General features: G+C 41.5%; 1 protein-coding gene across 1 annotated transcript; it reads right to left on the minus strand.

Moving 5' to 3' along the window:
• Nucleotides 1-23: 23 nt before the first annotated feature.
• On the minus strand, nt 24-27226 carry LOC122327810 (mucin-19-like). The gene is given in 19 exon segments (XM_043223784.1): nt 24-563; nt 741-898; nt 1004-1065; nt 1621-1895; nt 2036-2193; nt 2281-2342; nt 2483-10019; nt 10084-11980; nt 12224-12369; nt 12548-12606; nt 12723-13397; nt 13400-16473; nt 16669-16814; nt 16902-16960; nt 17111-20108; nt 25257-25318; nt 25425-26511; nt 26684-26745; nt 26852-27226. Coding segments are annotated over 19 exon segments (18741 nt in total). The 5' UTR covers nt 26945-27226; the 3' UTR covers nt 24-432.
• Between the last annotated feature and the right edge of the window lie 666 nt (nt 27227-27892).

Raw genomic sequence — 27892 nt, forward strand, 5'->3', positions numbered from 1 at the left:
CAGTCTTACAATTTTGGACCATATGAACTTAATAAATATGTTTATTTGATTATACTAAGATAAAATAAGATCTTGCACATACTAAACAAAAGAGAATTACAGTATAAATAGTCTTTACCTGCAGACAGGTGAACAAAACCATTATATTTAAAATACTGAGAAAATAGGAATTTTCCTGATTTAACTGATAACTACAACCTGCTGATAAATAAATAAACATATATTATTTTTTAATAATTACAAATTGTGCTTTGAGAATCAATGCCATTTTAGGCTTATATATTAATATTGCCATATTTTGAGAGTGTGCTACAACACTAAATAACAAATAAAACACATACACATACAAAAATAATGTAATTACCTAATATAATAATTTGTGCCTTGCACGTGCCTTTCATTTCTCACAACTCGCATACATTGCTAAGGGGTCTATAGGAAAAGCTGCAATATCTTTGCTACAATAATGAGCCATATTGCTTGGAGCAGGCTGAATTCAGTCTTTAATCCACTCGAAGCTGTAGTTGTAACTGCAGTTGTTGCAGCTACAGTCGTAGCTATAACTGTAAAAAAAAAGATGAATGGATTAAAACAATAATGTATCTCTTTTTTTAAATGTACCATATATTTTGTGTTATTCTTATATCCCTTTAATTAACTAGTGACTAGCGCTATAGATGGTCAGAAACTGCAGAAACTGCTGTACATGCTACAAGATTTTGAAATGCAATGAAACATACCTGAACCATTGACTGAAACTGTTGAAGGGATTATGTTCAGTGGATCGACACCTCCTGTTACCACTGCGGACAGGAGGGAGTCTGAAATCTCTTGAACGGTTGGAACATTTTGTGAGGAGTTAAAAACTAGTTGGGTGTCTGTGATAACTGACCCAGCACTGGAAAAAAAAGATAGAAGGATGTCAAATACAATTCCTTAATAACTCTCTCACACACACACACACACACATATGTAAATAAAAGCACATAAATTTCATATTTACCGGAAACTTAAGACAATCAGTCTGATGAAAGAAGGATATTTTAGTTTGTAGATTGGTTCAAGCTGTAACATACAATAAATTGGCAGTCACAATCACAATCAGAATGATCTTCTGTATTTGATAAATGACACTGAGGACTTTTTTACTTAACAAGGGGAAAAACTAAATGTGTCATTAAAGCCTGTCTTACACTACAGGATTTTTAGCCCAATTTAGAAACAGAGCAAAACTTTTTTTTAGCAGCCCGATCGGTCCCGATGTTCGGCACGAATTATCCGTTAATGTGAGAGAAATCACCTGTTTTGAACTTATCGTTCAGAAAGCTGCTAGCACGCTAGCTAATGCAAACATCACTTAAATATCATTGACGACGTCAGATCAGTCTGCCACAATAATCTTTATAATATCTTGTAGTGTGTGGTGCGCTAAGATGTTTAAATCTTGCAGTGTTTAAGATTTGAAGGAAGATAATCGGGAAAGATTCTCCATATGTGTGTGCTGAAACCAGATTTAAAAATCGGTTAGGATTTTAAAAATCCTGTAGTGTGAGCCTGGCTTAAAGTACAAGGTATTTTCTGCGTGTCATCTGTGAATCTTGTAAGTTTTCTTTAACTCACCTGAGATCTGACAAGCTCAGATCTTGTCTTGAAGGCCTGAGAGCTTTGATCACTAAGTTCAATTATAAATATGTCAAAAGAGCGGAAGACGAGAGTTGTTAGATACACGGGTACAGATTGTGTAGTTGTAGTTGTAGGTGCTTTAGTTGTAGATGTCAAGGGTTTTGTTGTTGTTGTTGTTGTTGTTGTTGTTGTTGTTGTTGTTGTTTTTGTTGTTACTGCAGTTATTGTCGTCGTTGTCGTCGATGCTGTTGTTGAAGTAGTCACGTTTATAACTAAGAAAAAAGATGCGTACAAGTTAGACAAAATGCATAATATGAAGGCTGTAAATTCTGCAAGATTGGCTGAGCAAAAGTGGTAGTGATAAATTAGACATTCATTTGAGAGATGTTTATTAAAATGCAAGCAAACTTACTCGAACCATTGACTGAAATTGAATAAGGAGTTATGTTCAGTGGATTGACATTTCCTTTTAACACTGCTGTAAAAAGGGTGTCTGAAATCTCTTGAACAGTTGGAACAGTTTGTGTGTAGTTGAAAACTAGCGATGTTTCTGTGATTACTGACCCTGGCCTGGAAAACATGAACAAATAACCTTTATTGTAAGTTTACTTCATGGTGCTTTTTTTAAAACACAATGGACACAAATTTGTTATTTACCTGAAAAGCAAGACAAGAACTTCAATGAAGGAAGGATATTTTTCTCTGTAGACTGGTTCAAGCTGCAAGGGTAAAAGTACAATAACAGGAACTCACATCAGGATCTTTTTTTTTCAGATTTATAAATTTTTTTCTACTTCATTAGTAAAGGCAAGATATGTTCTATGTGTCACCTGCGAATCTTAAATTAATTTTAACTCACCTGAGATTTGACAAGCTGAGCCCTTTGTTTGAAGGCCTGAGAGTTTTGATCGCTAAGTTCAACTATAAAGTTGTCTAAAGAGCGGAACACCAGAGTTGTTAGATACATGGGTGCAGATTTTATAGTTGTAGTCGCCGGGACTTGAGTTGTAGATGCCAAGAGCCTTGTTGTTGTTGTTGTTGTTGCATTAGTGGTTGGGATAGTGGTTTTATTAGGGGTTGATGTTTGTGGTGCTGTTGTGGAACGTCCTGTTGTATTAGTACCAGCAGAAGCTGATGTCACTGTTGAAGGACGTGTTGTTGTAGCTGTTGGTTTTGTGGATGTAGCTGTACTGACAGGGGTGCTTTCAGATTTGGTTGAAGCGGGACTCGCAAAAGGTACTGCTGTAGATGTTTGTGATGCTGCTGTCGAACGTCCTGCAGTAGTAGTACCAGCAGGAGCTGATGTCACTGTTGAAGGACGTGTTGTTGTAGCTGTTGGTTTTGTGGATGTAGCTGTACTGACAGGGGTGCTTTCAGATTTGGTTGAAGCGGGACTCGCAAAAGGTACTGCTGTAGATGTTTGTGATGCTGCTGTCGAACGTCCTGCAGTAGTAGTACCAGCAGGAGCTGATGTCACTGTTGAAGGACGTGTTGTTGTAGCTGTTGGTTTTGTGGATGTAGCTGTACTGACAGGGGTGCTTTCAGATTTGGTTGAAGCGGGACTCGCAAAAGGTACTGCTGTAGATGTTTGTGATGCTGCTGTCGAACGTCCTGCAGTAGTAGTACCAGCAGGAGCTGATGTCACTGTTGAAGGACGTGTTGTTGTAGCTGTTGGTTTTGTGGATGTAGCTGTACTGACAGGGGTGCTTTCAAATTTGGTTGAAGTGGGACGTGCAATAGGTACCGCTGTAGATGTTTGTGGTGATGTTGTGGAACGTCCTGTTGTATTAGTACCAGCAGAAGCTGATGTCACTGTTGAAGGACGTGTTGTTGTAGCTGTTGGTTTTGTGGATGTAGCTGTACTGACAGGGGTGCTTTCAGATTTGGTTGAAGCGGGACTCGCAAAAGGTACTGCTGTAGATGTTTGTGATGCTGCTGTCGAACGTCCTGCAGTAGTAGTACCAGCAGGAGCTGATGTCACTGTTGAAGGACGTGTTGTTGTAGCTGTTGGTTTTGTGGATGTAGCTGTACTGACAGGGGTGCTTTCAAATTTGGTTGAAGTGGGACGTGCAATAGGTACCGCTGTAGATGTTTGTGGTGATGTTGTGGAACGTCCTGTTGTAGTAGTACCGGCAGGAGCTGATGTCACTGTTGAAGGTCGTGTTGTTGTAGCTGTTTGTTTTGTGGATGTGGCTGTACTGACAGTGGTGCTTTCAGTTTTGGTTGAAGTGGGACTTGCAATAGGTACCACTGTAGATGTCTGTGGTGCTGTTGTGGAACGTCCTGCAGTAGTAGTAACAGCAGGAGCTGATGTCACTGTTGAAGGACGTGTTGTTGTAGCTGTTGGTTTTGTGGATGTAGCTGTACTGACAGTGGTGCTTTCAGTGTTGGTTGAAGTGGGACGTGCAATAGGTACCGCTGTAGATGTTTGTGATGCTGCTGTCGAACGTCCTGCAGTAGTAGTACTGGCAAGAGCTGATGTCACTGTTGAAGGACGTGTTGTTGTAGCTGTTGGTTTTGTGGATGTGGCTGTACTGACAGTGGTGCTTTCAGTTTTGGTTGAAGTGGGACTCGCAATAGGTATAGCTGTAGATGTTTGTGGTGCTGTTGTGGAACGTCCTGCAGTTGTAGTACCAACAGGAGCTGATATCACTGTTGAAGAATATGTTGCTGTAGCTGTTGGTTTTGTGGATGTAGCTGTACTGACAGTGGTGCTTTCAGTTTTGGTTGAAGTGGGACTCGCAATAGGTACTGCTGTAGATGTTTGTGATGCTGTTGTGGAATGTCCTGCAGTAGTAGTACCAGCAGGAGCTGATGTCACTGTTGAAGGACGTGTTGTTGTAGCTGTTGGTTTTGTGGATGTGGCTGTACTGACAGTGGTGCTTTCAGTTTTGCTTGAAGTGGGACTCGCAATAGGTACCGCTTTAGATGTTTGTGGTGCTGTTGTGGAACGTCCTGCAGTAGTAGTACTGGCAGGAGCTGATGTCACTGTTGAAGGACGTGTTGTTGTAGCTGTTGGTTTTGTGGATGTGGCTGTACTGACAGTGGTGCTTTCAGTTTTGGTTGAAGTGGGACTCGCAATAGGTACTGCTGTAGATGTTTGTGGTGCTGCTGTGGAACGTCCTGCAGCTGTAGTACCAACAGGAGCTGATATCACTGTTGAAGAATATGTTGTTGTAGCTGTTGGTTTTGTGGATGTGGCTGTACTGACAGTGGTGCTTTCAGTTTTGGTTGAAGTGGGACTCGCAATAGGTACCGTTGTAGATGTTTGTGGTGCTGTTGTGGAATGTCCTGCAGTAGTAGTTCCAGGATGAGCTGATGTATATGTTGTTGTAGCAGTTGGTGTTGTGGATGTTGCTGTACTGAAAGTGGTGCTTTTAGTAGCGGTTGAAGTGGAAATCACAATAGGTACTGCTGTAGATGTTTCAGGAGCAGTCATTGTGATTCTGGAGGTCTCTGTCATTGTAGATGTTTTAGATGCACTAGTGGTCGATGTTTGAGGAGCAGTTGTTATAACTGTAGAAGTCTCTTTTCTTGTAGATGTTTGTGCTGCACTAGAGGTCGGTGTTTCAGCAGGAGTTGTGACTGTGGAAATCTCAGTTGTTGTAACTGTAGAAGTCTCTGTTGTTGTAGGTGTTTCTGCAACATGAGTGGTGACTGATTTAGCAGAAGTTGTGACTGTGTAAGTCTCTCTTAATGTAGATGTTTCTGCTGCATGAGTGGTGGATGTTTCAGGAATAACTGTTGTGATTGTGGAGGTGTCTTTTGCTGTAGACTTTTGAGTTACACTAGGTATTGGTGTTTCAGCAGGAGTTGTGACTGTGGTGGTTTCGGCTGTTGTAGATGTTTTAGCTGCAGTAATGGTGGATGTTTGAGGAGCAGTTGTTGTAACTGTAGAAGTATCTGCTGTTGTAGATGTTTGTGCTGCGCTAGTGGCTAATGTTTCAGTAGCAGTTGTTGTAACTGTAGAAGTTTCTGTAGTTGTAGATGTTTGTGCTGCACCAGTGGTGGGTGTTTTAGGAGGAGTTGTTGTGATTGTGGAGGTCTCTATTGTTGTAGATGTTTGAGTTGCACTAATGGTTTGTGGACTAGTGGTTTCTGCAGGGGTTGTAATTGTGGAGGTCTGTGTTGTTGTAGATGTTTCTGCTGCATGAGTGGTGGATGTTTCAGGAATAACTGTTGTGATTGTGGAGGTCTCTTTTGCTGTAGACCTTTGAGTTACACTAGGTATTAGTGTTTCAGCAGGAGTTGTGACTGTGGTGGTTACTGTTGTTGTAGATGTTTTAGCTGCACTAATGGTGGATGTTTGAGGAGCAGTTGTTGTAACTGTAGAAGTATCTTCTGTTGTAGATGTTTGTGTTGCACGAATGGTGGATGCTTCAGGAGCAGTTGTTGTAACTGTAGAAGTTTCTGTAGTTGTAGATGTTTGTGCTGCACCAGTGGTGGGTGTTTTAGCAGGAGTTGTGACTGTGGAGGTCTCTGTTTTTGTAGATGTTTGAGTTGCACTAATGGTTTGTGGACTAGTGGTTTCTGCAGGGGTTGTAATTGTGGAGGTCTGTGTTGTTGTAAATGTTTCTGCTGCATGAGTGGTGGATGTTTCAGGAATAACTGTTGTGATTGTGGAGGTCTCTTTTGCTGTAGACTTTTGAGTTACACTAGGTATTGGTGTTTCAGCAGGAGTTGTGACTGTGGTGGTCTCTGTTGTTGTAGATGGTTTAGCTGCACTAATGGTGGATGTTTGAGCAGCAGTTGTTGTAACTGTAGAAGTATCTGCTGTTGTAGATGTTTGTGTTGCACGAATGGTGGATGTTTCAGGAGCAGCTGTTGTGATCGTGGAGGTCTCTGTTGTTGTAGTTGTTTGTGCTGCACTAGTGGAGACTGTTTCAGGAGCAATCGTTGTGATTCTGGAGGTCTCTGTTGTCGTAGATGTTTGTGCTGCACCAGTGGTGGAGGTTTTAGGAGCAGTTGTTATTGTGGAGGTCTCTGTTGTTGTGGATGTTTGTGCTGCGCTAGTGGTGGATGTTTCAGTAGGAGTTGTTGTAATTGTGGAGGTCTCTGTTGTCGTTGATGTTTGTGCTGCACCAGTGGTGTAGGTTTTAGGAGCAGTTGTTATTGTAGAGGTCTCTGTTGTTGTGGATGTTTGTGCTGCGCTAGTGGTGGATGTTTCAGTAGGAGTTGTTGTGATTGTGGAGGTCTCTGTTGTCGTTGATGTTTGTGCTGCACCAGTGGTGTAGGTTTTAGGAGCAGTTGTTATTGTAGAGGTCTCACTTGTTGTGGATATTTGTGCTGCACCAGTGGTGGATATTTCAGTAGGTGTTGTGATTGTGGAGGTCTCTGTTGTCGTAGATGTTTGTGCTGCACCAGTAGTGGAGATTTTCGGAGTAGTTGTAATTGTGGAGGTCTCTGTTGTTATGGATGTTTGTGCTGCGCTAGTGGTGGATTTTTCAGTAGGAGTTGTTGTAAATGTGGAGGTCTCTGTTGTTGTAGATGTTTGTGCTGCGCTAGTGGTGGATGTTTTAGTAGGATTTGTTGTGATTGTGGAGGTCTCTGTTGTTGTAGATGTTTGTGCTGTACCAGTGGTGGAGGTTATAGGAGCAGATGTTATTGTGGAGGTCTCCGTTGTTGTGGATGTTTGTGCTGCGTTAGTGTTGGATGTTTCAGTAGGAGTTGTTTTGATTGTGGAGGTCTCTGTTGTTGTGGATGTTTGTGCTGTACCAGTGGTGGATGTTTCAGTAGGAGTTATTGTAATTGTGGAGATCTCTGTTGTTGTAGATGTTTGTGCTACACCAGTGGTGGATGTTTCAGGAGCAGAAGTTTTGACTGTGGAGGTCTCTGTTGTTGTGGATGTTTGTGCTGCACCAGTGGTGGATATTTCAGTAGGTGTTGTGATTGTGGAGGTCTCTGTTGTCGTAGATGTTTGTGCTGCACCAGTAGTGGAGATTTTTGGAGTAGTTGTAATTGTGGAGGTCTCTGTTGTTATGGATGTTTGTGCTGCGCTAGTGGTGGATTTTTCAGTAGGAGTTGTTGTAAATGTGGAGGTCTCTGTTGTTGTAGATGTTTGTGCTGCGCTAGTGGTGGATGTTTTAGTAGGATTTGTTGTGATTGTGGAGGTCTCTGTTGTTGTAGATGTTTGTGCTGTACCAGTGGTGGAGGTTATAGGAGCAGATGTTATTGTGGAGGTCTCCGTTGTTGTGGATGTTTGTGCTGCGTTAGTTTTGGATGTTTCAGTAGGAGTTGTTTTGATTGTGGAGGTCTCTGTTGTTGTGGATGTTTGTGCTGCACCAGTGGTGGATGTTTCAGTAGGAGTTATTGTAATTGTGGAGATCTCTGTTGTTGTAGATGTTTGTGCTACACCAGTGGTGGATGTTTCAGGAGCAGACGTTTTGACTGTGGAGGTCTCTGTTGTTGTGGATGTTTGTGCTGCACCAGTGGTGGATATTTCAGTAGGTGTTGTGATTGTGGAGGTCTCTGTTGTCGTAGATGTTTGTGCTGCACCAGTAGTGGAGATTTTTGGAGTAGTTGTAATTGTGGAGGTCTCTGTTGTTATGGATGTTTGTGCTGCGCTAGTGGTGGATTTTTCAGTAGGAGTTGTTGTAAATGTGGAGGTCTCTGTTGTTGTAGATGTTTGTGCTGCGCTAGTGGTGGATGTTTTAGTAGGATTTGTTGTGATTGTGGAGGTCTCTGTTGTTGTAGATGTTTGTGCTGTACCAGTGGTGGAGGTTATAGGAGCAGATGTTATTGTGGAGGTTTCCGTTGCTGTGGATGTTTGTGCTGCGTTAGTGTTGGATGTTTCAGTAGGAGTTGTTTTGATTGTGGAGGTCTCTGTTGTTGTGGATGTTTGTGCTGCACCAGTGGTGGATGTTTCAGTAGGAGTTATTGTAATTGTGGAGATCTCTGTTGTTGTAGATGTCTGTGCTGCACCAGTGGTGGATGTTTCAGGAGCAGAAGTTTTGACTGTGGAGGTCTCTGTTGTTGTGGATGTTTGTGCTGCACCAGTGGTGGATATTTCAGTAGGTGTTGTGATTGTGGAGGTCTCTGTTGTCGTAGATGTTTGTGCTGCACCAGTAGTGGAGATTTTCGGAGTAGTTGTAATTGTGGAGGTCTCTGTTGTTATGGATGTTTGTGCTGCGCTAGTGGTGGATTTTTCAGTAGGAGTTGTTGTAAATGTGGAGGTCTCTGTTGTTGTAGATGTTTGTGCTGCGCTAGTGGTGGATGTTTTAGTAGGATTTGTTGTGATTGTGGAGGTCTCTGTTGTTGTAGATGTTTGTGCTGCGCTAGTGGTGGATGTTTTAGTAGGATTTGTTGTGATTGTGGAGGTCTCTGTTGTTGTAGATGTTTGTGCTGTACCAGTGGTGGAGGTTATAGGAGCAGATGTTATTGTGGAGGTCTCCGTTGTTGTGGATGTTTGTGCTGCGTTAGTGTTGGATGTTTCAGTAGGAGTTGTTTTGATTGTGGAGGTCTCTGTTGTTGTGGATGTTTGTGCTGCACCAGTGGTGGATGTTTCAGTAGGAGTTATTGTAATTGTGGAGATCTCTGTTGTTGTAGATGTTTGTGCTACACCAGTGGTGGATGTTTCAGGAGCAGAAGTTTTGACTGTGGAGGTCTCTGTTGTTGTGGATGTTTGTGCTGCACCAGTGGTGGATATTTCAGTAGGTGTGGTGATTGTGGAGGTCTCTGTTGTCGTAGATGTTTGTGCTGCACCAGTAGTGGAGATTTTTGGAGTAGTTGTAATTGTGGAGGTCTCTGTTGTTATGGATGTTTGTGCTGCGCTAGTGGTGGATTTTTCAGTAGGAGTTGTTGTAAATGTGGAGGTCTCTGTTGTTGTAGATGTTTGTGCTGCGCTAGTGGTGGATGTTTTAGTAGGATTTGTTGTGATTGTGGAGGTCTCTGTTGTTGTAGATGTTTGTGCTGTACCAGTGGTGGAGGTTATAGGAGCAGATGTTATTGTGGAGGTTTCCGTTGCTGTGGATGTTTGTGCTGCGTTAGTGTTGGATGTTTCAGTAGGAGTTGTTTTGATTGTGGAGGTCTCTGTTGTTGTGGATGTTTGTGCTGCACCAGTGGTGGATGTTTCAGTAGGAGTTATTGTAATTGTGGAGATCTCTGTTGTTGTAGATGTCTGTGCTGCACCAGTGGTGGATGTTTCAGGAGCAGAAGTTTTGACTGTGGAGGTCTCTGTTGTTGTGGATGTTTGTGCTGCACCAGTGGTGGATATTTCAGTAGGTGTTGTGATTGTGGAGGTCTCTGTTGTCGTGGATGTTTGTGCTGCACCAGTAGTGGAGATTTTCGGAGTAGTTGTAATTGTGGAGGTCTCTGTTGTTATGGATGTTTGTGCTGCGCTAGTGGTGGATTTTTCAGTAGGAGTTGTTGTAAATGTGGAGGTCTCTGTTGTTGTAGATGTTTGTGCTGCGCTAGTGGTGGATGTTTTAGTAGGATTTGGTGATGTTCTCTGTTGTTGTAGATGTTTGTGCTGCGCTAGTGGTGGATGTTTTAGTAGGATTTGTTGTGATTGTGGAGGTCTCTGTTGTTGTAGATGTTTGTGCTGTACCAGTGGTGGAGGTTATAGGAGCAGATGTTATTGTGGAGGTCTCCGTTGTTGTGGATGTTTGTGCTGCGTTAGTGTTGGATGTTTCAGTAGGAGTTGTTTTGATTGTGGAGGTCTCTGTTGTTGTGGATGTTTGTGCTGCACCAGTGGTGGATGTTTCAGTAGGAGTTATTGTAATTGTGGAGATCTCTGTTGTTGTAGATGTTTGTGCTACACCAGTGGTGGATGTTTCAGGAGCAGACGTTTTGACTGTGGAGGTCTCTGTTGTTGTGGATGTTTGTGCTGCACCAGTGGTGGATATTTCAGTAGGTGTTGTGATTGTGGAGGTCTCTGTTGTCGTAGATGTTTGTGCTGCACCAGTAGTGGAGATTTTCGGAGTAGTTGTAATTGTGGAGGTCTCTGTTGTTATGGATGTTTGTGCTGCGCTAGTGGTGGATTTTTCAGTAGGAGTTGTTGTAAATGTGGAGGTCTCTGTTGTTGTAGATGTTTGTGCTGCGCTAGTGGTGGATGTTTTAGTAGGATTTGTTGTGATTGTGGAGGTCTCTGTTGTTGTAGATGTTTGTGCTGTACCAGTGGTGGAGGTTATAGGAGCAGATGTTATTGTGGAGGTCTCCGTTGTTGTGGATGTTTGTGCTGCGTTAGTGTTGGATGTTTCAGTAGGAGTTGTTTTGATTGTGGAGGTCTCTGTTGTTGTGGATGTTTGTGCTGCACCAGTGGTGGATGTTTCAGTAGGAGTTATTGTAATTGTTGAGATCTCTGTTGTTGTAGATGTTTGTGCTTCACCAGTGGTGGATGTTTCAGGAGCAGAAGTTTTGACTGTGGAGGTCTCTGTTGTTGTGGTTGTTTGTGCTGCACCAGTGGTGGATATTTCAGTAGGTGTTGTGATTGTGGAGGTCTCTGTTGTTGTAAATGCTTGTGCTGCACCAGTGGTGGAGGTTTTAGGAGCAGTTGTCATTGTGGAGGTCTCTGTTGTTGTGGATGTTTGTGCTGCGTTAGTGGTGGATGTTTCAGGAGCAGAAGTTTTGACTGTGGAGGTCTCTGTTGTTGTAGATGTTTGTGCTGCACCAGTGGTGGAGGGTTTAGAAGTAGTTGTTATTGTGGAGGTCTCTGTTGTTGTAGATGTTTGTGCTGCGTTAGTGGTGGATGTTTCAGTAGGAGTTGTAATGATTGTGGAGGTCTCTGTTGTTTTGGATGTTTGTGCTGCACCAGTGGTGGATGTTTCAGGAGCAGAAGTTTTGACTGTGGAGGTCTCTGTTGATGTAGATGTTTGTGCTGCACCAGTGGTGGAGGGTTTAGAAGTAGTTGTTATTGTGGAGGTCTCTGTTGTTGTAGATGTTTGTGCTGCACCAGTGGTGGATGTTTCAGTAGGAGTTGTAGTGATTGTGGAGGTCTCTGTTGTTGTGGATGTTTGTGCTGCACCAGTGGTGGATGTTTCAGGAGCAGAAGTTTTGAGTGTGGAGGTCTCTGTTGTTGTAGATGTTTGTGCTTCGCTAGTGGTGGATGTTTCAGCAGGAGTTGTTGTGATTTTGGAGGTCTCTGTTGTTGTAGATGTTTGTGCTGCACTAGTGGTGGACGTTTCAGCAGGAGTTGTTGTGATTTTGGAGGTCTCTGTTGTTGTAGATGTTTGAGCTGCACCAGTGGTGGAGGTTTTAGGAGCAGTTGTTATTGTGTAGGTCTCTGTTGTTGTAGATGTTTGTGCTGCAGTAGTGGTCAATGATCCAGTAAGAGTTTTTGTGACTGTGGAAATCTCAGTTGTAAGTATTTCTTCAGTAGTGGTGGATGTTTGAGGAGCAGTTGTTGTGGCTGGTGAGTAATCTGTTGTTTTGTCATAAGAAAATTTGTGTCAGTCACTGGTTCTCAAAAAAAAAAACAAGGAGAAAATAAAACAATTCTGTGTAGGGTTTGTATGTTAGGTTCTAAATAATACATGTAATCAACCACCATTGCTGTCCAAAATTGATGTAAATCCATTTAATCAGTCAATACGGTGTCTCACACATGTACAACTCAAGATTTGTTCAAACATTTTGCTTTTAGGTTTTGTCAGACATACAGTACCTGTATTATTAATTGTGAAAGAAGTTATGTTCAGGTCTTGTAGAGTTTTTGTGTCATTCAATAGTGTGTTTGCAACTTCATCATATGATGGGACTGCCTGAGTAGAGTTGAAAACGAGTCCAGATGTAGTAATGACCGAACCTTTGCTGGAAGAAAGGTTTTACAAATACTGTCACATTGGAATAATTTTTTCATATTTCCATCTGACTATTCAGGTCAATTATTGACATGTATGTGTTTTTTTTTTTTTTATCTGACATATTCAAAAATACACAGAGGCGATGTTAATACAAATATTAATAAGCACTTAATTTGAGCATTTACCTGAATTTTAGTACAATGACCCTTAGGAAGGATTGAAACCTCTTGAAAAGGACTTCAAGCTGAAATAAAATACAGACAGTTACAGTAAAATTAAAAGTATTTATGAATAAAATGTTATAGCTTTTCATATACTGAATGATTATATGTTAAATACAGTATAAGGGTTTAAACTCACAGTTAACTTAACAAGATCAGCCCTATTTCTGTAAGCAGTAGATTGTGAATTATCGAGCTCATTGTTAAAGGTGTCTGTAGACCGGAACACCAGCTGTACTGTCACTTCATACACAGCCTTCATTGTTGTAGATGTTTGTTCTGCACTAGTGGTGGGTGTTTCAGGAGCAGTTGTTGTGATTGTAGAAATCTCTGTTGTCGTAGATGTTTGTGCTGTGCTAGTGGTGGATGTTTTAGTAGGAGTTGTTGTGATTGTTGAGGTATCTGTTGTTGTAGATGTTTGAGCTGCACCAGTGGTGGAGGTTTTTGGAGCAGTTGTTATTGTGGAGGTCTCACTTGTTGTGGATGTTTGTGCTGCTCTAGTGGTGGATGTTTCAGTAGGAGTTGTTGTGAATGTGGAGGTATCTGTTGTTGTAGATGTTTGAGCTGCACCAGTGGTGGAGGTTTTTGGAGCAGTTGTTATTGTGAAGGTCTCACTTGTTGTGGATGTTTGTGCTGCTCTAGTGGTGGATGTTTCAGTAGGAGTTGTTGTGAATGTGGAGGTCTCTGTTGTTGTAGATGTTTGTGCTGCTCTAGTGGTGGATGTTTCAGTAGGAGTTGTTGTGAATGTGGAGGTCTCTGTTGTTGTAGATGTTTGTGCTGCACCAGTGGTGGAGGTTTTAGGAGCAGATGTTATTGTGGAGGTCTCTGTTGTTGTGGATGTTTGTGCTGCGCTAGTGGTGGATGTTTCAGTAGGAGTTGTTGTGATTGTGGAGGTCTCTGTTGTTGTAGATGTTTGTGCTGCACCAGTGGTGGATGTTTCAGTAGGAGTTGTGTTATTGTGGAGGTCTCTGTTGTTGTAGATGTTTGTGCTGCACCAGTGTTGGATGTTTCAGTAGGAGTTGTTTTGATTGCGGAGGTCTCTGTTGTTGTAGATGTTTGTGCTGCACCAGTGGTGGATGTTTCAGTATGAGTTGTTGTGATTGTGGAAGTCTCTGTTGTTGTAGATGTTTGTGCTGTACCAGTGGTGGAGGTTATAGGAGCAGATGTTATTGTGGAGGTCTCCGTTGTTGTGGATGTTTGTGCTGCGTTAGTGTTGGATGTTTCAGTAGGAGTTGTTTTGATTGTGGAGGTCTCTGTTGTTGTAGATGTTTGTGCTGTACCAGTGGTGGAGATTATAGGAGCAGTATTTATTGTGGAGGTCTCTGTTGTTGTGGATGTTTGTGCTGCACCAGTGGTGGATGTTTCAGTAGGAGTTATTGTAATTGTGGCGATCTCTGTTGTTGTAGATGTTTGTGCTGCACCAGTAGTGGATGTTTCAGGAGCAGAGGTTTTGACTGTGGAGGTCTCTGTTGTTGTGGATGTTTGTACTGCACCAGTGGTGGATATTTCAGTAGGTGTTGTAATTGTGGAGGTCTCTGTTGTTGTAAATGCTTGTGCTGCACCAGTGGTGGAGGTTTTAGGAGCAGTTGTTATTGTGGAGGTCTCTGTTGTTGTGGATGTTTGTGCTGCGTTAGTGGTGGATGTTTCAGGAGCAGAAGTTTTGACTGTGGAGGTCTCTGTTGTTGTAGATGTTTGTGCTGCACCAGTGGTGGAGGGTTTAGAAGTAGTTGTTATTGTGGAGGTCTCTGTTGTTGTAGATGTTTGTGCTGCGTTAGTGGTGGATGTTTCAGTAGGAGTTGTAATGATTGTGGAGGTCTCTGTTGTTGTGGATGTTTGTGCTGCACCAGTGGTGGATGTTTCAGGAGCAGAAGTTTTGACTGTGGAGGTCTCTGTTGATGTAGATGTTTGTGCTGCACCAGTGGTGGAGGGTTTAGAAGTAGTTGTTATTGTGGAGGTCTCTGTTGTTGTAGATGTTTGTGCTGCACCAGTGGTGGATGTTTCAGTAGGAGTTGTAGTGATTGTGGAGGTCTCTGTTGTTGTGGATGTTTGTGCTGCACCAGTGGTGGATGTTTCAGGAGCAGAAGTTTTGAGTGTGGAGGTCTCTGTTGTTCTAGATGTTTGTGCTGCAGTAGTGGTGGATTTTTCAGTAGGAGTTGTTGTAATTGTGGAGAGCTCTGTTGTTGTAGATGTTTGTTCTGTGCTAGTGGTGGATGTTTTAGTAGGAGTTGTTGTGATTGTAGAAGTCTCTGTTGTTGTAGATGTTTGAGCTGCACCAGTGGTGGATGTTTTAGGAGCAGATGTTATTGTGGAGGTCTCCATTGTTGTGAATGTTTGTGCTGCACTAGTGGTGGACTTTTCAGTAGGAGTTGTTGTTATTGTGGAGGTCTCTGTTGTTGTAGATGTTTGTGCTGCGTTAGTGGTGGATGTTTCAGTATGAGTTGTTTTGATTGTGGAGGTCTCTGTTGTTGTAGATGTTTGTTCTGCACCAGTGGTGGAGGTTTTAGGAGCAGTTGTTATTATGGAGGTCTCTGTTGTTGTGGATGATTGTGCTGCACTAGTGGTGGATGTTTCAGGAGCAGACGTTTTGATTGTGGAGATCTCTGTTGTTGTAGATGTTTGTGCTGTGCTAGTGGTGGATGTTTCAGCAGGAGTTGTTGTGATTTTGGAGGTCTCTGTTGTTGAAGATGTTTGTGCTGCACCAGTGGTGGAGGTTTTAGGAGCAGTAGTTATTGTGGCGGTCTCAGTTGTTGTGGATGTTTGTGCTGCGCTAGTGGAGGATGTTTCAATGGGAGTTGTTGTGATTGTGTAGGTCTCTGTTGTTGTAAATGTTTGTGCTGGACCAGTGGTGGAGGTTTTAGGAGCAGTTGTTATTATGGAGGTCTCTGTTGTTGTGGATGATTGTGCTGCACTAGTGGTGGATGTTTCAGGAGCAGACGTTTTGATTGTGGAGATCTCTGTTGTTGTAGATGTTTGTGCTGTGCTAGTGGTGGATGTTTCAGCAGGAGTTGTTGTGATTTTGGAGGTCTCTGTTGTTGAAGATGTTTGTGCTGCACCAGTGGTGGAGGTTTTAGGAGCAGTAGTTATTGTGGCGGTCTCAGTTGTTGTGGATGTTTGTGCTGCGCTAGTGGAGGATGTTTCAATGGGAGTTGTTGTGATTGTGTAGGTCTCTGTTGTTGTAAATGTTTGTGCTGGACCAGTGGTGGAGGTTTTAGGAGCAGTTGTTATTGTGGAGGTCTCTGTGTTTGTGGATGTTTGTGCTGCGTTAGTGGTGAATGTTTCAGTAGGAGTTGTAGTGATTGTGGAGGTCTCTGTTGTTGTGGATGTTTGTGCTGCACCAGTGGTGGATGTTTCAGTAGGAGTTGTTGTAATTGTGGAGGTCTCTGTTGTTGTAGATGTTTGTTCTGCACCAGTGGTGGAGGTTTTAGGAACAGTTGTTATCATGGAGGTCTCTGTTGTTGTGGATGATTGTGCTGCACTAGTGGTGGATGTTTCAGGAGGAGACGTTTTGATTGTGGAGATCTCTGTTGTTGTAGATGTTTGTGCTGCACTAATGGTGGATGTTTCAAGAGCAGTTGTTGTGACTGTGGAAGTCTTACTTGTTGTAGATGTTTCAGCTGCACTAGTGGTGGATGTTTCAACAGGAGATATTGTAGAGGTTTGAGCTGCACCAGTGGTGGAAGATTTAGGAGCAGTTGTTATTGTGGTCATCTCTGTTGTTTTAGATGATTCTGCTGCACTGGTGGTTGATGTTTCAGGAGCAGTTGTTGTGATTGTGGAGGTCTCTGTTATTGTAGATGTTTGTGCTGCACTAGTGGTGGATGTTTCAGGAGTAGTTGTTATTGTGTAAGGCTCTGTTGTTGCAGCAAAAGGTGTTGTGGCTGATAGGTAATCTGTTAATAAGAAAATGGTTTTCTTTTAAGATACCACTTATAAAAGCAAAAACAAACAAAATTATTTGTTTCCATTATCACTGTCCAAAGTTGATCTACAACCATGTTTATTTTAAGAGTCGTTATACCTGTACAATGAAACATTTGTTTAGACACTTTGCTTTTATTTATTTACTTATTTTTTGTCAGACATACCTGTACCATTAATTGTTAAAGAAGTTATGTTGAGGCCATTGAGAGTTTTTGTGTCATTCAGTAATACTTCTGCGATTTTGCTTTCTGAAGGGACTTCCTGTGTAGCGTTGAAAACAACATCTGCTGTGGTAATGACCGACCCCGCGCTGAAATACAATACATAATGTCATATTGCATTATTATTTTTTTTTTCATATCATCACGCCTGATCAATAGTACTTTAGAGCTTTTACCTGAAGTATAGTACAGTGACTCTTAGGAATGAAGAAAACCTCTGGAAAAGAGCTGCAAGCTTAAAAGTAAATAGAGATATTAAGATAGATTTATTAATTAAATTGATTACTATAACTTATAAGAAACTTAACGTATTATGATTAATTGTAATTTCTGTGTATTCATTAAATTATTATATGGTGAACACAGAATGTGCGCTTAAACTCACAAAATATTGAAAAAGCTGAGCCTTGCTTTTGAAAGCAGGAGATTGTGAATTTTTGAGTTCATCTGTAAATGAATCTTTAGAGTAGAGCACCAGCTGTATTTTCACTTCATTTAAAGCCTGAGTTGTTGTAGATGTTTGAACAGGAGTTGTGATTGTGGAAGGCTCTGTTGTTGTAGATGTTTGTAATACACTTGTGGTGGATGTTTTATCAGGAGTCGTTGTGATTGAGGAGTTCTCAGCTGTTGAAGATGTTTCTGCGGCAGTTGCTGTGATTGTGGAGATTCCCGTTGTTGTAGATTTTTGTTCAGGAGTTGTGATTGTAGAGGTCCCTGTTGTTGTAGATGGTTGTGCAGGAATTGTTGTGATTGTGGAAGTCTCTGTTGTTGTAGATGTTTCTGCTGCACTTGTGGTGGATGTTTTAGCAGGAGTCATTGTGATTGTGGAGGTTTCTGTTGTTGTAGATGGAGCAGTTGTTGTGATTGTAGAGGTCCCTGTTATTGTAGATGGTTGTGCAGGAGTTGTGATTGTAGAAGTCTCTGTTGTTGCAGATGTTTCTGCTGCACTTGTGGTGGATGTTTTAGCAGGAGTCGTTGTGATTGTGGAGATCTCGGTTGTTGTAGATGGAGCAAGAGCAGTTGGTGTAATTGTGGAAGTCTCTGTTGCTGTAAATGTTTCTGCTGCACTTGTGGATGATGTTTTTGCAGGAGTTGTTGTGATTATGATTGTTGTGGATATCTCAGTTGTTGTAGATGGAGCAGTTGTTGTGATTGTAGAGGTCCCTGTTGTTGTAGATGGTTGTGCAGGAGTTGTGATTGTAGAAGTCTCTGTTGTTGGAGATGGAGTAGTTGTGATTGTAGAGGTCTCTGTTGTTATAGATGTGTGTGCTGTACTTGTGGTGGATGTTTTAGGAGTCGTGATTGTGGAGGTATCTGTTGTTGTAGATGTTTGTGCTACACTAGTGGTTGGTGTTTCAGTATTAGTTGTTGTGATTGTGGAAATTTCTGTTGTTGTAGATGGAGCAGTTGTTGTGATTGTGGAGGGTTCTGTTGTTGTAGATGTTTGTGCTGCACTTGTGGTGGATGTTTCAGTAGGAGTTGTTGTGATTGTAGAGGTCTCAGTTGTTGTAGATGTTTGTGCTGCACTAGTGGTTAGTGTTTTAGCAGGAGTTGTGATTGTGGAGGTCTCTGTTGTTGTAGATGTTTGTGCTGCACTTCTGGTGGATATTTCAGTAGGAGTTGTTGTAATTGTGGAGGTCTCAGTTGTTGTAGATGTTTGTGCTGCAGTAGTGGTTGGTGTTTTAGCAGGAGTTGTGATTGTGGAGGTCTCTGTTGTTGTAGATGTTTGTGCTGCACTTGTAGTGGATGTTTCAGTAGGAGTTGTTGTGATTGTGGAGGTCTCAGTTGTGGTAGATGGAGCAGTTGTTGTGATTGTGGAGGTCTCTGTTGTTGTAGATGTTTGTGCTGCACTTGTGGTGGATGTTTCAGTAGGAGTTGTTGTGATTGTGGAGGTCTCAGTTGTTGTAGATGTTTGTGCTGCACTAGTGGTTGGTGTTTTAGCAGCAGTTGTGATTGTGGAGGTCTCTGTTGTTGTAGATGTTTGTGCTGCACTTGTGGTGGATGTTTCAGTAGGAGTTGTTGTGATTGTGGAGGTCTCAGTTGTGGTAGATGGAGCAGTTGTTGTGATTTTGGAGGTCTCTGTTGTTGTAGATGTTTGTGCTGCACTAGTGGTTGGTGTTTTAGTAGGAGTTGTCATTGTGGAGGTCTCTGTTGTTGTAGATGTTTGTGCTGCACTTGTAGTGGATGTTTCAGTAGGAGTTGTTATGATTGTGGAGGTCTCAGTTGTTGTAGATGTTTGTGCTGCACTAGTGGTTGGTGTTTTAGCAGGAGTTGTGTTTGTGGAGGTCTCTGTTGTTGTAGATGTTTGTGCTACACTTGTGGTGGATGTTTCAGTAGGAGTTGTTGTGATTGTGGAGGTCTCAGTTGTGGTAGATGGAGCAGTTGTTGTGATTTTGGAGGTCTCAGTTGTTGTAGATGTTTGTGCTGCACTAGTGGTTGGTGTTTTAGCAGGAGTTGTGATTGTGGAGGTCTCTGTTGTTGTAGATGTTTGTGCTGCACTTGTAGTGGATGTTTCAGTAGGAGTTGTTGTGATTGTGGAGGTCTCAGTTGTGGTAGATGGAGCAGTTATTGTGATTGTGGAGGTCTCTGTTGTTGTAGATGTTTGTGCTGCACTTGTGGTGGATGTTTCAGTAGGAGTTGTTGTGATTGTGGAGGTCTCAGTTGTTGTAGATGTTTGTGCTGCACTAGTGGTTGGTGTTTTAGCAGGAGTTGTGTTTGTGGAGGTCTCTGTTGTTGTAGATGTTTGTGCTGCACTTGTGGTGGATGTTTCCTTAGGAGTTGTTGTGATTGTGGAGGTTTCAGCTGTGGTAGATGGAGCAGTTGTTGTGATTGTGGAGGTCTCTGTTGTTGTAGATGTTTGTGCTGCACTTGTGGTGGATGTTTCAGTAGGAGTTGTTGTGATTGTGGAGGTCTCAGTTGTTGTAGATGTTTGTGCTGCACTAGTGGTTGGTGTTTTAGCAGGAGTTGTGTTTGTGGAGGTCTCTGTTGTTGTAGATGTTTGTGCTGCACTTGTGGTGGATGTTTCCGTAGGAATTGTTGTGATTGTGGAGGTCTCAGTTGTGGTAGATGGAGCAGTTGTTGTGATTGTGGAGGTCTCTGTTGTTGTAGATGTTTGTGCTGCACTTGTGGTGGATGTTTCAGTAGGAGTTGTTGTGATTGTAGAGGTCTCAGTTGTTGTAGATGTTTGTGCTGTACTAGTGGTGGATGTTTCAGGAGAAGTTGTTGTGATTGTAGAGCTGTCATTGACTATGATGGAGTCAGCAATAATGTTGAGTGCGTTGACAGTTGAGTTATCTTGTAATGCGGTTTGAATCATATTAGATGATGGTGCAGATTGTGTTTCATTGAAGAGTAATTCTGTCTCTGTGATGACTGATCCCGATCTGAAATACATGTTTAAAAATACAGAATTTTTAATTGTGGAGGTCTCTGTGGCCATACAACCACTACAGTATGTGGGGTAGGAGTTTTTCTCTATTTATCTCTCTCATCTGCAGACACACAAATGTGATTGTGGAGGTCTCTGTTGTTGTAGACAAATTGTGCTGCACAGTGCAAATAATATGACAGTATTTGTGATTTACCTGAATCTTGTTTGGACAATAGCTCTTAAAAAGGAACGAAAGATGCTTTTGAAGATGATTTCAAGCTGCAACAAATTACAGACAGTTACAACATTTTACTGATATAATGGCTACTTTTTATTGGAACTATGGAATGTGTCATTGTGTTGAAGATTAGATGATAAGGTTTTTAACTTGTTTGTGATTGTGGAGGTCTCAGCTGTTGTAGATGTTTGTGCTGCACCTGGGAAGTAGGATCATTGAGAGGATTGTGTTTGTGAGTCTGAAGATGTTTGTGCTGCATCTTGGTGGATTGTCACTGCAGGTATTATGTTGTGCATTAGTGGAGTTGCAGGTAATGAGATGGAGCAGTTGTTGTGATTGTGGAGGTCTCTGTTGTTGTAGATGTTTGTGCTGCACTAGTGATGGATGTCTCAGGAGTAGTTGTTGTGATTGTGGAGGTCTCTGTTGTTGTAGATGTTTGTGCTGTACTAGTGGTGGATGTTTCAGCAGAAGTTGTTGTGATTATAGAGCTGTCTGTTGTTGTAGATGGAGTCAGGAGTTGTGATGAATGGATCTTTGACAGTTGAGTTATCTTGTAATGTGGTTTGAATCATATTAGATGATGGTGCAGATTGTGTTTCATTGAAGAGTAATTCTGTCTCTGTGATGACTGATCCTGTCTGAAATAGATGTTTGTGCTACAGAAGTTTTAATGGCCATGTTTCAACCACTACATATTGGGGTTTCTTTTTCTTATTTATCTCTCTTGTCTGTAGATGTTTGTGCAGGACACACACAGTGATAATATGACAGTATTTGCTATTTACCTGAATCTTAGGACAATAGCTCTTAAAAAGGAACGAAAGATGCTTTTGAAGAGGATTTCAAGCTGCAACAAATTACAGACAGTTACAACATTTTACTGATATAATGGCTACTTTTTATTAACTATGGAATGTGTCATTATAGAAATTAGATGATAAGGTTTTTAACTTACTATTTCCTTAACTCGCTTCACCCTGTCTTTGTAAACCTGGGAAGTAGGATCATTGAGATCATTTACAAATGAGTCTGAAGACGTGATCTGCATCTTTATTGTCACTGCAGGTATTATATTTGCAGTAGTTGTTGCAGGTAATGAGTAAGGTTTTGTTGTGATTGTGGAGGTTTCTGTTGTTGTAGATTTTTGTGCTGCACTAGTGATGGATGTCTCAGGAGTAGTTGCTGTGATTGTGGAGGTCTCTGTTGTTGTAGATGTTTGTGCTGCACTAGTGGTGGATGTTTTAGCAGGAGTTGTTGTGATTATGGAGGTCTCTGTTGTTGTAGATGTTTTAGCAGGAGTTGTTGTGATTATGGAGGTTTCTGTTGTTGTAGATGTTTTAGCAGGAGTTGTTGTGATTGCAGAGGTTTCTGTTGTTGTAGATGTTTGTGCTGCACTTGTGGTGGATGTTTCAGCAGGAGTTGTTGTGATTGTGGAGGTCTCTGTTGTTGTAGATGTTTGTGCAGGAGTTGTGATTATGGAGGTCTCTTTTGTTGTAGATGTTTTAGCAGGAGTTGTGATTGTGGAGGACTCTGTTATTGTAGATGTTTTAGGAGTTGTTGTGATTGTGGAGGTCTCTGTTGTTGTAGATGTTTGTGCTGCACTTGTGGTAGATGCTTCCGTAGGAGTTGTTGTGATTGTGGAGGTCTCAGTTGTTGTAGATGGAGGTCTCTGTTGTGATTGTGGAGGTCTCTGTTGTTGTAGATGTTTGTGCTGCACTTGTGGTGGATGTTTCAGTAGGAGTTGTTGTGATTGTGGAGGTCTCAGTTGTTGTAGATGTTTGTGCTGCACTAGTGGTGGATGTTTCAGTAGAGGTTGTTGTGATTGTGGAGGTCTCCGTTGTAGAAGTTTGTGCAGGAGTTGTGATAGTGGAGGTATCTGTTGTTGTAGATGCTTTATCAGGAGATGTTGTGATTGTGGAGGTCTCAGTTGTGGTAGATGGAGCAGTTGTTGTGATTGTGAGGTCTCTGTTGTTGTAGATGTTTGTGCTGCACTTGTGGTGGATGTTTCAGTAGGAGTTGTTGTGATTGTAGAGGTCTCAGTTGTTGTAGATGTTTGTGCTGTACTAGTGGTGGATGTTTCAGGAGTTAGTTGTTGTGATGTGTAGAGCTTTTCTGTTGACTGTGATGGAGCAGTTAATTGTGAGTGCACTGACAGTTGAGTTATCTTGTAGATGGTTTGAATCATATTAGATGATGGTAGATTGTGTTTCATTGAAGAGTTTGTTCTGTGTCTGTGATGACTGATGTGATAGATGGAGCAGTTGTTTAAAAATGGAGAATTGTTGTTGTAGATGGCCATTCAACCACTACATATTTTAGTAGGAGTTCTTGTGATTGTGGATTTCTCTGTTGTTGTAGATGTTTGACTGCACTAATGGTTGGTGTTTCAGCACACACGCACAGTGCAAATAATATGAGGTCTCAGTTGTTGTAGATGTTTCTTAGGACATGTGCTTGGAAGGAAGTAAAGATGCTGTGATTGTGGAGGTCTCAGTTGTGGTAGATGGAGCAGTTGTTGTGATTGTGGAGGTCTCTCTGTGTTGTAGATGTTGTTTTATGCTGGACTTGTTGTTGTGATTGTGATTAGGTTTTGTTGTGTTATTGTTGTGATTGTGGAGGTCTCTGTTGTTGTTGATAGATGTTGTTTGTGATAACCTTGTGAGGTAGGATCATTGAGATCATTTACAAATTGTGATTGTGGAGTCTGTTGTTGTAGATGTTTCTGTTTTGTTGTGGAGCTGGTGTATTATATTTGCAGTAGAGCTGTTGTGTTGTGAAGGTCTCAGTTGTTGTAGATGGAGCAGTTGTTGTGATTGTGGAGGTTTCTGTTGTTGTAGATAGTTGTTGTGATTGTGGGTCTCTAATGTTGTAGATGGTGCAGTTGTTGTGATTGTGGAGGTCTCTGTTGTTGTAGATGTTTGTTGCTGACACTTGTGGTGGATGTTTCAGCAGGAGTTGTTGTGATTGTAGATGTCTCTGTTGTTTTAGATGTTTGTGCTTCACTAGTGGTGGATGTTTCAGGAGAAGTTGTTGTGATTGTAGAGCTGTCATTGACTATGATGGAGTCAGCAATAATGTTGAGTGCACTGACAGTTGAGTTATCTTGTAATGTGGTTTGAATCATTTTAGATGATGGTGCAGATTGTGTTTCATTGAAGAGTAATTCTCTCTCTGTGATGACTGATCCCGATCTGAAATACATGTTTAGAAATACTGACATAAATTGAATTTGTTGTATGGCCATATTGTTGTAGATATTGGGGTTTCTTTTGTTTTAGATCTCTCTGCTGTTGACACACAAATATGTGCCCACACACACTCTGTTGTTGTGCAAATATTATGACAGTATTTGCTATTTACCTGAATCTTAGGACATTCGCTTGTTGTAGATGGAGCAAAGATGCTTTGAAGAGGATTTCTCTGCTGCAACAAATTACAGACAGTTACAACATTTTACTGATATAATGGCTACTTTTTTTAACTATGGAATGTGTCATTATAGAAAATAGATGATAAGGTTTAACTTACTATTTCCTTGACTTGTGACCCTGTCTCTTTGTTGTTGGGAGATAGGATCATTGAGATTGTGGATTTACAAATGAGTCTGAAGATGGAACTGCATCTTGTGATTGTCACCGCAGGTATTATATTTGTTGTAGATTGGAATGAGTAAGGTTGTTGTGATTGTGGAGGTCTCTGTTGTTGTAGATGGAGCAGGAGATGTTTCTCCTGAGGTCTAGTGGTGGATATTTTAGCAGGTGTCATTGTGATTGTGGATGTCTCTGTTGTTGTGGTAGATGTTTGTGCTACACTTGTGGTTGGTGTTTCAGCAGGAGATGTTGTGATTGAGGAGGTCTCTGTTGTTTTAGATGTTTTAGCAGGAGTTGTGATTGTGGAGGTCTCTGTTGTTGTAGATGGAGCAGTTGTGATTGTGGAGGTTTCTGTTGTTGTAGATGGAGCTGTTGTTATGATTGTGAAGGTCTCTGTTGTTGTAGACAGAGCTGTTGTTATGATTGTGGAGGTCTCTGTTGTTGTAGATGGAGCAGTTGTTGTGATTGTGGAGGTCTCTGTTGTTGTAGATGGAGCTGTTGTTGTGATTGTGGAGGTCTCTGTTGTTGTAGATGGAACAGTTGTTGTGATTGTATAGGTCTCTGTTGTTGTAGATGGAGCAGTTTCTGTGATTGTAGAGGTCTTCTGTTGTTGTAGATGGAGCAGTTGTTGTGATTGTGAGAGTCTCTGTTGTTGTAGATGGAGCAGTTTCTGTGATTGTAGAGGTCTCTGTTGTTGTAGACGGAGCAGTTGTTGTGATTGTAGAGGTCTCTGCATTTGTAGATGGAGCAGTTGTTGTGATTGTGGAGGTCTCTGTTGTTGTAGATGGAGCAGTTGTTGTGATTGTGGAGGTCTCTGATGTTGTAGATGGAGCAGTTGTTGTGATTGTGGAGGTCTCTGTTGTTGTAGATGGAGCAGGAGTTGTGATTGTGGAGGTCTCTGTTGTTGTAGATGTTTTAGCAGGAGTTATTGTGATTGTAGATGTTTCTGTTGTTGTAGATGTTTGTGCTTCACTAGTGGTGGATGTTTCAGGAGAAGTTGTTGTGATTGTAGAGCTGTCATTGACTATGATGGAGTCAGCAATAACGTTGAGTGCACTGACAGTTGAGTTATCTTGTAATGTGGTTTGAATCATTTTAGATGATGGTGCAGATTGTGTTTCATTGAAGAGTAATTCTATCTCTGTGATGACTGATCCCGGTCTGAAATACATGTTCAGAAATACTGACATAAATTGAATTTTTAATATGGCCATATGACCACTAGATATTGGGGTTTCTTTTTCTCTATTTATCTCTCGCACGCAGACACACAAATATGCACGCCCACACACACACGCACAGTGCAAATATTATGACAGTATTTGCTATTTACCTGAATCTTAGGACATTCGCTCTTAAAAAGGAAGGAAAGATGCTTTTGAAGAGGATTTCAAGCTGCAACAAATTACAGACAGTTACAACATTTTACTGATATAATGGCTACTTTTCATTAACTATGGAAGGTGTCATTATAGAAAATAGATGATAAGGTTTAACTTACTATTTCCTTGACTCGCTTCACCCTGTCTTTGTAAACTTGGGACATAGGATCATTGAGTTCATTTACAAATGAGTCTGAAGACGTGAACTGCATCTTTATTGTCACCGCAGGTATTATATTTGCAGTAGTTGTTGCAGGTAATGAGTAAGGTTTTGTTGTGATTGTGGAGGTTTCTGTTGTTGTAGATATTTCTCCTGAACTAGTGGTGGATATTTTAGCAGGTGTCATTGTGATTGTGGATGTCTCTGTTGTTGTAGATGTTTGTGCTACACTTGTGGTTGGTGTTTCAGCAGGAGATGTTGTGAATGAGGAGGTCTCTATTGTTTTAGATGTTTGTGCAGGAGTTGTGATTGTGGAGGTTTCTGTTGTTGTTGTAGATGGAGCAGTTGTGATTGTGGAGGTTTCTGTTGTTGTAGATGGAGCTGTTGTTATGATTGTGGAGGTCTCTGTTGTTGTAGACGGAGCAGTTGTTGTGATTGTAGAGGTCTCTGCATTTGTAGATGGAGCTGTTGTTGTGATTGTGGAGGTCTCTGTTGTTGTAGATGGAGCTGTTGTTGTGATTGTGGAGGTCTCTGTTGTTGTAGATGGAGCAGTTGTTGTGATTGTAGAGGTCTCTGTTGTTGTAGATGGAGCAGTTGTTGTGATTGTATAGGTCTCTGTTGTTGTAGATGGAGCAGTTTCTGTGATTGTAGAGGTCTCTGTTGTTGTAGATGGAGCAGTTGTTGTGATTGTATAGGTCTCTGTTGTTGTAGATGGAGCAGTTTCTGTGATTGTAGAGGTCTCTGTTGTTGTAGATGGAGCAGGAGTTGTGATTGTGGAGGTCTCTGTTGTTGTAGATGTTTTAGCAGGAGTTGTTGTGATTGTAGATGTTTCTGTTGTTGTAGATGTTTGTGCTTCACTAGTGGTGGATGTTTCAGGAGAAGTTGTTGTGATTGTAGAGCTGTCATTGACTATGATGGAGTCAGCAATAACGTTGAGTGCACTGACAGTTGAGTTATCTTGTAATGTGGTTTGAATCATTTTAGATGATGGTGCAGATTGTGTTTCATTGAAGAGTAATTCTATCTCTGTGATGACTGATCCCGGTCTGAAATACATGTTCAGAAATACTGACATAAAATGAATTTTTAATATGGCCATATGACCACTAGATATTGGGGTTTCTTTTTCTCTATTTATCTCTCGCACGCAGACACACAAATATGTACGCCCACACACACACGCACAGTGCAAATAATATGACAGTATTTGCTATTTACCTGAATCTTAGGACATTCGCTCTTAAAAAGGAAGGAAAGATGCTTTTGAAGAGGATTTCAAGCTGCAACAAATTACAGACAGTTACAACATTTTACTGATATAATGGCTACTTTTCATTAACTATGGAATGTGTCATTATAGAAAATAGATGATAAGGTTTAACTTACTATTTCCTTGACTCGCTTCACCCTGTCTTTGTAAACTTGGGACATAGGATCATTGAGTTCATTTACAAATGAGTCTGAAGACGTGAACTGCATCTTTATTGTCACCGCAGGTATTATATTTGCAGTAGTTGTTGCAGGTAATGAGTAAGGTTTTGTTGTGATTGTGGAGGTTTCTGTTGTTGTAGATATTTCTCCTGAACTAGTGGTGGATATTTTAGCAGGTGTCATTGTGATTGTGGATGTCTCTGTTGTTGTAGATGTTTGTGCTACACTTGTGGTTGGTGTTTCAGCAGGAGATGTTGTGATTGAGGAGGTCTCTGTTGTTTTAGATGTTTGTGCAGGAGTTGTGATTGTGGAGGTCTCTGTTGTTGTAGATGGAGCAGTTGTGATTGTGGAGGTTTCTGTTGTTGTAGATGGAGCTGTTGTTATGATTGTGGAGGTCTCTGTTGTTGTAGACGGAGCAGTTGTTGTGATTGTAGAGATCTCTGTTGTTATAGATGGAGCAGTTGTTGTGATTGTGGAGGTCTCTGTTGTTGTAGATGGAGCAGTTGTTGTGATTGTGGAGGTCTCTGTTGTTGTAGATGTTTGTGCTACACTTGTGTTTGGTGTTTCAGCTCCTGAAGTTGTTGTGATTGTGGAGGTCTCTGTTGTTGCAGATGTTTGGGCTGCACTTGAGATGGATTTTTCTCCTGGAGTTGTTGTGATTGTGGAGGTCTCTGTTGTCGTAGATGTTTCTGCTCCACTAGCAGTTGGTGTTTCAGCAGAAGTTGTTGTGATTGTGGAGGTCTCTGTTGTTATAGATGGAGCAGTTGTTGTGATTGTGGAGGTCTCTGTTGTTGTAGATGGAGCAGTTGTTGTGATTGTGGAGGTCTCTGTTGTTGTAGATGGAGCAGTTGTTGTGATTGTGGAGATCTCTGTTGTTGCAGATGTTTGTGCTACACTTGTGTTTGGTGTTTCAGCAGAAGTTGTTGTGATTGTGGAGGTCTCTGTTGTTGTAGATGGAGCAGTTGTTGTGATTGTGGAGGTCTCTGTTGTTGCAGA

The sequence above is a fragment of the Puntigrus tetrazona genome, chromosome 1, assembly GCF_018831695.1.
Source record: "Puntigrus tetrazona isolate hp1 chromosome 1, ASM1883169v1, whole genome shotgun sequence".
NCBI lineage: Eukaryota > Metazoa > Chordata > Actinopteri > Cypriniformes > Cyprinidae > Puntigrus > Puntigrus tetrazona.